The sequence below is a fragment of the Macrobrachium nipponense genome, chromosome 30, assembly GCF_015104395.2.
Source record: "Macrobrachium nipponense isolate FS-2020 chromosome 30, ASM1510439v2, whole genome shotgun sequence".
Classification (NCBI taxonomy): Eukaryota; Metazoa; Arthropoda; class Malacostraca; order Decapoda; family Palaemonidae; genus Macrobrachium; species Macrobrachium nipponense.
This window is the reverse complement of record NC_087218.1, coordinates 16,107,318-16,118,380: the sequence shown is the minus strand read 5'-3', so window position 1 is coordinate 16,118,380 and position 11,063 is coordinate 16,107,318. Positions and strand designations below refer to the sequence as shown.

General features: G+C 40.2%; 1 protein-coding gene across 1 annotated transcript in view; it reads left to right on the top strand.

Moving 5' to 3' along the window:
- Positions 1-8,607, top strand: part of LOC135202320 (uncharacterized) — a 90,693-nt gene extending 82,086 nt beyond the window's left edge. Inside the window, 6 exon segments of the mRNA XM_064231667.1 lie at positions 1-143; positions 145-771; positions 1,036-1,328; positions 1,331-1,373; positions 1,561-1,611; positions 2,189-8,607. Coding sequence (XP_064087737.1) covers positions 1-143; positions 145-771; positions 1,036-1,328; positions 1,331-1,373; positions 1,561-1,611; positions 2,189-6,806 — 5,775 coding nt within the window. The 3' untranslated portion in view covers positions 6,807-8,607.
- Positions 8,608-11,063: the final 2,456 nt, after the last annotated feature.

The following is an 11,063-nucleotide window of genomic DNA, read 5'->3' as shown; positions in this document are numbered from 1 at the left end:
AATCAAGAAATGGATGGAGAATTCTATGCTATCCAGAGAAGCTCCACGTGGTGAACGTGCTCCAGAAAGAAACATCCTGATAATCTCAGAATGGTAGGAGACTTTGAAGGCAAGCCAGAGAAATGCTATGCTGAAAGAGCTTCGTGCAGAAACATCTGATAATCTAAGACCTGGATGGGAGAAAATTCTATGCTCCTACTCCAGGAGAAGCTCCACGTTGGCTGACACGTGCTCCAGTAAAAGAAACATTCTGATTAAATCTCAGAATGGTAGGCAGGACTTTGAAGGCAAGCCAAGAGAAGATGCTCCCTATGCTGAAAGAGCTCCCGTGCAGAAACATCCTGATAATCTAAGAATGGATGGAGAATTCTATGCTCCTACTCCTGGTGAAGCGCCTAGAGGTGAACGTGCTCCAGTTAAGAAACATCCTGATAATTTGAAAATGGTAGGAGACTTTGAAGGAAAGCCTCGGGAAGATGCACCATATGCTGAGAGAGCACCTGTTCAAAAACATCCTGACAACCTTCGGATGGATGGCGATTTCTATGCTCCTGCACCTGGAGAAGCTCCAAGAGGTGAAAGGGCCCCAGTAAAGAAACATCCTGATAATTTGAAAATGGTAGGAGACTTTGAAGGAAAGCCCCGTGAAGATGCACCATATGCTGAGAGAGCCCCTGTTAAAAAGCATCCTGATAATCTTCGAATGGATGGAGAATTTTATGCTCCTACTCCTGGTGAGGCTCCTAAAGGTGAACGAGCTTCAGTCAAAAAGCACGTTGATAATCTCAGAATGGCCGGAGAATTCCAAGGAAAAGAGGAGGAATACAAAGTCATAAGAGGAGAAAGAGTTGAGGTAATCAGACGGGAAGATAACTTACGTATGGAGGGAGAATTTATTGGAAAAGAACATGAGCAAGTGACAATAGGTGAAAGAGCATCCATTAAGAAACAAGAAGATAATTTGCGAATGGTAGGAGATTTTACTGGCAAGCCACGAGAAGAAGCTCCATTTGCAGATAGAATGCCTGTTAAAAGGCATCCAGACAATCTCAAAATGGATGGTGATTTCTATGCACCAAAACCAGGTGAGGCACCAAGAGGAGAACGAGCTCCTGTTAAGAAGCATCCAGATAATCTAAAAATGGCTGGAGAATTTGAAGGGAAACCCAGAGAGGATGCACCATATGCTCAGAGAGCTCCTGTACAGAAACACCCAGACAATCTAAGAATGGATGGAGAATTCTATGCTCCTACTCCTGGAGAAGCTCCACGTGGTGAACGTGCTCCAGTAAAGAAACATCCTGATAACCTCAGAATGGTAGGAGACTTTGAGGAAAGCCCAGAGAAGATGCTCCCTAGCTGGAAAGAGTCCTGTGCAGAAACATCCTGATACTAAGAAATGGATGCCGACTTCTTATGCTCACTCCATGAGAAGCTCCACGTGGTGAACGTTTGCTCCAGTAAAAAAGAAACATCCTGATAACCTCAGGAATGGTTGGTGACTTTGGAAGGTAAACCCTAGAGAAGATGCACCATATGGTCAACGAAGAATGTAACCAGTTCAAGAAAACATCCTGACAACCTTCGTCTATGGATGGGAGATTTCTATGCTCCTACTTCCTGGGAGAAGCCTCCACGTGGGTGAAACGTTCTGCCTGCCAGTGAAGAAACATCCACTGCTAATTCAAGAATGGAGGAGACTGTGAAGGCAGCCAAGAGAAGATGGTCCCTTGCTGAAAGGAGACCTTTCCCGTGGCAAGAAACAATCCTGATAATCTAAGAATAATGGGATGGTGATTCCCTATGCTCCAACTCAGGAAAGAAGCTCCACGTGGTGAACGTGCTGCAGTGAAAGAAACATCCTGATAATCTCAGAAAAGGTAGGAGACTTGAAGGAAAGCAGATGGAAGATGGCTCCCTATGCTGAAAAGAGCTTCCTGTCAGAAACATTCCTGGATAATCTAAGAATGGATGGGGTTGACCTTCTATGCTCCAACTCCAGGAGAAGGGGGCTGCCACGTGGTGAACGTGCTCCAGTGAAAGAAACAATCCTGATTAATCTCAGAATGGTAGGAGACTTTGAAGGAAAAGCCAAGAAGAAGATGCTCCCTATGCTGGAAAGAGCTCCTTTGTGCAGAAACATTCCTTGATTAATCTAAGAATGGTATGGGGTGACTTATCTATGCTTCCCAACTCCAGGAGAGGCTCCACGTGGTGAACGTGCTCCAGTAAAGAAACATCCTGATAATCTCAGAATGGTTGGTGACTTTGAAGGAAAGCCAAGAGAAGATGCTCCTTATGCTGAAAGAGCTCCCGTGCAGAAACATCCTGACAACCTTCGAATGGATGGCGACTTCTATGCTCCTTCTCCTGGTGAAGCTCCAAAAGGAGAAAGAGCACCTATAAGAAAGCATGCAGATAATCTTCAAATGACAGGGGAATTCCATGGAAAAGAACAAGAATATAAAATTGTACGTGGAGAAAGAGTTGCAGTGGTTAGACGTGAAGACAATCTACACATGGAGGGAGAGTTCATTGGTAAAGAATATGAAAGAGTAACAAAAGGTGAAAGAGCATCCATTACAAGGCATGCTGATAACTTGCGAATGGATGGAGACTTTATTGCCCCAACTCCTGAAGAAGCTCCAAGAGGTGAACGGGCACCAGTTAAAAAGCATCCTGACAACCTACGTATGGTGGGTGACTTTGAAGGAAAACCACGTGAAGATGCTCCATTTGGAGAAAGAGCTCCAGTGAAGAAACATCCAGATAACCTTCAGCTGACTGGTGATTTTGAAGGTAAACCACGTGAAGGTGCACCACAGGCTGAGAGAGCTCCCGTGCAAAAGCATCCTGACAACTTGAAAATGGGTGGTGATTTCTATGCTCCTACCCAGAAAGAAGCACCTCAAGGTGAACGTGCGCAAGTGAAAAAGCACCAAGACAATCTAAAAGTAACTGGTGAATTTGTTGGCAAAGAAGAAGAGTACAAAGTTGTCAAAGGGGAGAGAGTTGATATAGTTCGAAGAGAAGACAACCTGAGAATGGAAGGGGAATTTATTGGTAAGGAACAAGAGCGTATAACAAAAGGGGAGAGAGCAGTTGTTAAGAAGCACCCTGATAACTTGCGAATGGATGGAGATTTTTATGCTCCCCTTTCAGAGGAAGCTCCACTTGGAGAGCGTGCACCTGTCAAAAAACATCCTGACAACCTGCGCATGGATGGTGACTTCTACGCTCCATCACCTGGAGAGGCTCCTAGAGGAGAACGTGCTCCAGTTAAGAAACATCCAGATAATCTAAAAATGGAAGGAGACTTTGAGTCTCCTAAACATAATGGCATGCCAGTGGGAGAAAGAGCTCAGATCAAACGAGTTGAAGATAATCTGCATGTTGAAGGGGAATGGATTGGAAAATCAAGTACCCATTATGACTATCCTGTTGTTTCAGGCGTTCGAAGTGAAGTCTATCGTCAAGAGGACAACTTAAAGCAAGAAGGAGAATTTGTTGGTAAGACCCAGACCTCTGATGATTACCAGTTGTATCAAGCAAAGAGATCAGATATAGTCAAGCAGTCTGACAACCTTAAAATTGAAGGTCAGTATCACCTGGAAACACTGCAAAGGGATGAATATAAAATGCACAAAGGAGCCCGTGCAGAGATCAAGAAATACAGTGATAACTTACACATGGAGGGAGAATTTATGGGACGAGTACAGGATAAGGTGCATTTGCAAGGAGAGCGAGCATCAGTAGTACAGCATCCTGATCATCTCCGCACTGAAGGTGAATTTGAAGGCAGACCTAAAGAAGCTGCTCCTGCTGGGGAGAGAGCCCCTGTGAAAAAACACCCAGATAATCTTAAACTAGAGGGCACTTTTGAAGGAAAAGCAGTAGAAAGTGTTTTGAGAGGTGACCGAGCAGCAGTAAAGAAGCAAGAAGACTCCCTCAAATTAGAAGGAACATTTGAGGGACGAAAGACAACTGCACAGGTAAGAGGTGAACGGGCTGAAATTGTAAAACACACTGATACACTTAAAATGGAGGGAGATATGACATTCACCAGAGAAGAAGCAGCTGTCAGAGGGGAACGAGCTGAAATCAGTAGACATGCCGATAACCTCATGATGGAAGGTGATCTTGAAGTAACAAAGAAAACATTTGCCACGAAAGGAGAAAGAGCAGAAATAAAGAAACATGAAGATACTCTTAAAACTACAGGAGAATTTGAAGGTAGAAAGGTGTCAGCGGTTCATCGAGGAGAGAGAGCTGAAATTAAGAGACAAAAGGACAACCTGAAAATGGAAGGAGACTTGTCCATTGAAAGAAAGGAATCTGTAATAAGGGGTGAGCGTGCTGCTATTAAAAAACATGAAGACTCGCTCAAACTTGAGGGAGATATGACATTTGTCAAAGAGGAAACAGTTGGCAGGGGTGAGAGAGCTCAAATTAAGAAACATGAAGACTCATTAAAAATGGAAGGAAAGTTTGAAGGTAGAAGAAAATCTTCAGTTACTGGAAGAGGTGAAAGGGCTGAAGTTAAAAGACCAAAAGACAACCTCAAGCAAGAAGGAGACTTCCAGGGAAGCCGTACAACTGCTGTAGCAAAGGGTGAAAGAGCTACAATAAAAAAGCACAAGGATAATCTAAAGTTAGAGGGTGAATTAGACATATCTAAAGAATCAACAGTTGTAACAAGAGGTGAACGAGCTGAAATTAAGAAACATGAGGAATCCTTGAAAATGGAGGGCACTTTTGAAGGAAGGAGAAAGAGTGCGGCAACATTTAAAGGAGAACGTGTTGAAATCCGAAAGCATGAAGATCATCTAAAATTAGAGGGTTCACATGAAGGATTCCAGAGAACAAGTACTCCAAATAAGGATGGTGTAAAGAGAAACGAGACCTTTAAGGTGAAAGGAGAAAGAGCCCAAATTAAAAAGCACGAAGACAATCTTAAAATGGAGGGTGAATTCTACGGAAGCTCACCGAATGTTAGTCCAATAAAAGGAGACAGAGCCGATGTGAAAAAGCCAAAAGATAATTTGTCAGTTAAAGGTAACTTTGAAGGAAGACCAAAGGACCTACCTGGAGTTGGTGAGAGACGTTCACCATTTAAATATGACGATCATTTAAAAATGGAAGGTGATTTTGAAGGCAAACCCAGAGGTTCACCAGGCAAGGGAGAGCGTCTGCCACAGAAAAGACATCCAGACAATCTCAAACTTGAGGGAGATATTGATGGTCCTTCTAAGGACAAACCTGGAACTGGTGAAAGATTGCCCCAAAAAAGATATCCTGATAACCTGAAAATGGAAGGCACTTTTGAAGGACGACCCAGAGACAGCCCAGGTGTTGGTTCAAGACAACCTTCTAAGAGATATCCTGATAACCTTCATCCAGAAGGCGACTTTGAAAGTCGTCCAAGAGGGAGCCCAGGAGCTGGTGAACGTCTTCCGCAAAAACGATACCCAGACAATCTTAAAATGGAAGGAGAGTTTGAGGGACGTCGCAGATCAGCTCAGGGTAGGGGTAGTAGGGCATCAACAACAAGACATGAGGACAATTTGAAGATGGAGGGTGAATTTGCAAGTTCAAGAACTGAAAAGACAACAGTCAATGGAAGAATTGAATCTCAAAAGGTTCAAGGATTTGCTGTTGATGGCAGTGTAGAAACAACTTCTAAAGTTAGACGTGATGCTGTTGTTTCACAGAGAGATCAACAAGGCTTTTCTGTTGATGGAAAGATGGAGACTACTTCAAAAGTTAGACATGATGTAGCCGAGTCACAGAAAGTGCAAGGATTTTCTGTTGGTGGACAAGTAGATAGTTCTTCAAAGGTTAGACGAGATACAGTTGTGCTAAGGTCAGCTGCAGACACTGCTATTACAAAATCAGAAGAGTCATCATCACTTCAGAAGTCTAGCTCAGCAAAAACAGATTCCAACAACAAAAGGGATGTACAAACAATTGAATCTTACACTGCAGATGGTCGCAAAATCACAAGGATTATTACCAGAGAAACAAGGGAAAGTAAATCAGCTTCCCGTGCTGAATCTCGAGCAACAAGTGTAAAAACATCTGAACAAAGAAATATTTCATCAGCAGAGGCTAAATTAGAATCTTCCAGCACTAGTGAAAGCCAAGTAGCAGCATCTGCTTCAGTCAGTCGATCAGCAAAAATGAAATCCCCACCACCTGGTGCTAGTCCTGTTACTCCTACTGGGCGTAAGCATCACCACCAGTCATCTTTCTCCCTTGGTGAAGATACGTACACCGCAATGGATACCACTAAACAATCAAGTGCAATTCACAAGTCAACCTCTGCCAGCCATATTAGTTTAGATTCTAAACTGGAGTCTTCTGCTACTACTAAAGAAATGGCCTCATCTCTACGGCAGGCAGATGCCCTAGATTTAAGAGGAGGCGCAAAAACAGACACTACGAGAGGTGCTGGACATTCTTCTCACATGGCAGGTAGCAGTCAAGAAGAATACCGAAAATGGTCAGCCAACCACCAACATCAAGTTGAACAGCGACAGATGTCCAGTAGTAGTCGCACAGAACAGCGACAAATGACCAAATCCAACAGAGTCGAACAACAGCGTGTAGCCCGAGGTCGCGGAAATTCATCTTCCATTACCTTCCATTCTGAATATGATCCTTGGAGAGATGCAACCATAACCAGACGTGGTGAATGGCAAATCGTTACGCCATGTCCTGCATCTTTACTCGAGACTCGATCCTCAAACTACAAAAAAGGCCATGAGACGAAGGATCACAAATTCTATATGCCTGTTGTAGAGTAAAAGGATTTCATAAAGCAGCTTATGGCAAGCACCAAAATCATTAACTCTGTTCAATGCCAACTGCAGCTTTTAACTGACTGACTGAGGTGGTTTTGCCATAAATCTCAACGAAAGGTTCTTCATGTGAACCAGCAGTGCTCATTTTAACCTGTGATGTTGACTGCCTTATGACTGATTCTCCAGTGTTTCTATATACTTGTATCAAAAGGGCTTAAAGCTGTGATGATTTCAATTTTACCAGTAATATAGGTCGTAGTCTAAGTGTTTTGTGGATACATGATCTTTTAATCATAACATTTGTAAGCAGCATCGCATGCTCACTTTACTTATTTTTATATAAATAATGATTATGATTATGCAATGAAAACAGAATGAAGACGTAAGTTATGAGCTTCATTTTCTACTATACTACTATAGACACTTAATGAAGGGATATATTTTTTATTCAGTTTTTAAATACATATATTAATATAGAAGTAGATAAAGCTATGTACATTTGAGCAGTTTTTGGTCTTTTAAACTTTCTGCTCTTGTTTGTTGAGATAAAGGGACATCTCTCGACAAATGACAGCAGATTGCACTTTTGAAAGAGTCTCTGTCTCCGGCCTCGCTTCGCCTGGCCCAGGACAGACGGCTCGGCCCCGATGTGTTGTGACCAGCTTACTCAGCCAGTAGCCCAGCCCCATTTTGGGCTCCCTTGACCTAGATAAGGAGGGCCTAGGTATTAGCTTTGTTTATTCAAGTGGTGCTTGGTTGTGTTATAGTTTTTATGATGATGAGACATTGTATGTTACTTAAATGTCTACATTTTTTATTTTATTGGAACATTTTCAGGTTTGTAAGAAAATGTTTCATATTTTCCTATATGTTTACAATATTTAAGCGAATATAATGTGTAAACTGAATTTTAGCCTTATTTTGTTTCAACTGTTGAATTTTGACAATCAAGTCAGAGTTGTTATATTTTTCAAAGTGCCATAAAATTAGCTGGGGAAGGAAGTACAGAAAGAAAACTATGCGTCACGACAACTGAGTGTTCACAACAGCAATGGGCGACGGACAAGACCCAAGCTTGAGACTAGGCAATAAATTCCAATTTATTGACCCTATGTCTGCATAAGTGCCCTTGGGGGTTTCAGTCTTCTTTTTTTTCTTCTTCTTCTTCTTCTTTTCTTCCCTTCGAAGGAGTCATTGCAGAACAACATGCATGGCGACACTGTCTTGTACACGCACAGTTTCATCATGTGTGGTCTGCCTTGCACCCTTCCAAAATTGCTTGTTTTTGGCCCCACCCCCATCCGACAAAAAGAAAAGGTGAAAACATTCGTAGTTCCTAAATGACACCGAGCACTTTTTCAGACGTCACATCCAAACCAAAGCGTAAATCTAAGCAAAGTGGTTCTTCTAGACATGAATACTCCAACAGCACATCATATTTCTTTTTTAGTTGAATTTCATGTACATTCTCATTTTTCTTAAGCATATTTATCATTGCCGTTGCACCAAATTACCTTTGGAAAAAGATTTCTTCAGAAGCAACCATTTTCACAGTAGTATTTGTTAACGAACACTAATGTAATTTTGATAACCTTTGCTTTTTTTCTTGTTTTTGCCTCTCAAAGTCTTGGGTTTCATTGTGAATTTTTTGCATCTGATTCAATCGAACCAAAACTTTCCTTGCTGCTTTGTGCACACTGGAGGTTGCTGCTTCTGGGCTTCAAAATATAATTATCTTGTAAATATTTATGGAAAATAAATGTGATATTACAGTTAGCTCAACAATAAAAAGCTTGCTTGTTCATTCATTGTATGCTTTTTGTACCTTTTGTTTTTCCCATTGAGCTCAAAAATTTTATTTTGCAGTATTTTGTGGTTATTACTATCATGATTACTGTCATTCTTCTCCTTGTTATTATTTGCAACATTTCTTTAGCATGGTAAAGGTATATAGGTACATTCTTTATTCCTTACAGAGGAAATATGAGTGAAAAAATAATATTGAGTACCTGATTTGCAGTTAAATATTTGCAGGTTTCCACAAATTGTCTTATTATAAGTTGTTAGAGAAATGTGCCATTGTAAGGAGGAATTTCAAAAGATATTACAGTATCCATGTATGGTTTTTCTCTTTTGAACGCCGTAGTCTAGAAAACTCAAAGTGTTTCCAAAAGATACTTCAGTAACAGATTGATCTATCAATAACAATCCAGCTGATTGAGTTGACAGCAACACGTCTCAATCTATTCCAAGTTGATTGTGTTGACAGTAAACTTTCTGAGAGAGAGAATTGAAAGATGGCCAGAGGTTTTCGAAAACCTCTCCTAAAATAAAATAAGTCTTTACAAGTGATAGTTCACCACAGTGGTAATATGATACCAAGAAACTGCCAGTGGAATATAATCTATTTCTCAAAATTGTCATATTTTGTATTTCAGTAACAAGAGCGAGCAACCATAACAAAGGAAAATCTAAATCATCTCCATGGAAGGAGGAAATATATTGAAAATTTATTACACTTGCAGAGGTAATGTTGCAACATTTAATTGCTTTTACTAAGACTCATGGTCAGTCCCTCACAACAGAGGAATACAAACATCAATGGAAGCAAACCCACAAGATTAGGAAAACAGACACACTGTCAGAAAACTCAAAACTATTTTTCAGAGGTTTAGAGTGAAGATGTAAAAGACTGTATAAATAACACTGAGAAATATATGTATGACAAACATCCAAAATGAAAAAAAAGATTACAATTAGCTAAAATATGATAGTCTAAATTTAAAAAGTTTCATTAGAACAAAATCGTGAGTTCTTACGAACTGAACACACTAGTCTTTTGCAGTCATTTTATTATGGAATGAGGCAGAAAGCCGTCTTAAACTACAAATGATCTTGGCAAACAGTCCTGACAATTGTGGACTTTAATATTTCATTGTGCATAAATGGTAACAGAGAGACATAACATAAAAATACTGTGATAAAAGAACTAAACAAATTGGCCGCAAACACTGCTTCTGTTGGACGCAGAAAAATGTGGGACACTGTAGTTAAAGGTATAACAAAGCTATAAACTATGTGGTATAGGCATTTTTAGGAAAAAAAATAGGTATACCTATCACATGAGAAAGATAGTGCTTGGTTCTGTCTTAAGGTAAAAAAGAAAACTTAATACTCTGCTTGTTACACTATTTTCTTCAATTGCAATTAAACTAGTAATAAAGGAACACTCCCCCAAGCAAATCACTTTGCTACATTTTTGTGAATCACAAGAGACAAGCCAACCTGAGGCCATAGAAGACATGAAATTGAAATATAAATAAGATAGACTGTAGGACTGCCCACTGTATGATGAACTGTAACCTTGACTGAAATATCATTACAGAATTACATTTATAAAATTTTGAATATGATAATTGTATTGCTTAAGGAAGCCCTCATACTGATAGTGAGGTGTAATATGAATTTTGTTTTCAAATGAGTTAGATATAGATATACGCACAATTACAGATTGCTATTCATCTATAATATTTATACAGAGCTGCAGACTTTGTACTGTCTCCATCTGAATTCGACTTTAACCTCAACGTCACACTCAAGCTCAAAGGAAGTGATGATTTCCTTACACTGTCAAGAGTGAGGCTAAGTACTCTAGTTACAAACAGTAAAACATTCTTGTTTAAAATAACTAATTCAAGAACAACTGCCTCACAAAAGTACTCTTAGTTCCTTTGCGATAGTGTAGTTTTGTTAGCTACTGGTCCCTCAGTTTGGTTTAAACTGAAAATTATATTCCACAGTAACAATTGTGTTAACATCGGGTATACCTGCATATATAGATACCGCTGTATATCTACAGCAGTATCACTGAAGCTAAGTGTAATTGGTGGAAGCTCAGGCTGCTGCCAACCAATCAGAAGTTCAGCAGAATCCTCATTATGGCTGTGGGTATTTCCCATCAGTTCAAAACACACAAGCTATGAGAGAGGTTTGTCATTTTTTCAGTCATGGGGAATGTAAATAGTGCATGTTACTTTTCCAACCTGACCAGCAATGCCTTTTTATTTATTTATTTTTTTTTTTGCAGTATGTCCTTGCCAAGTTTGTTTGTTTATTGATTTGCAATTGCAACTCACACTAGCTTCTCAGTGTCTGCATTGGCATGATTCACTTCAAACTTATTCTTTTTTTAGTGCTTGGGAACTAAGCTGGTCATCTTAAATGGCTACTTTTCTGGCACAGTTTAGGAGGTACATAATG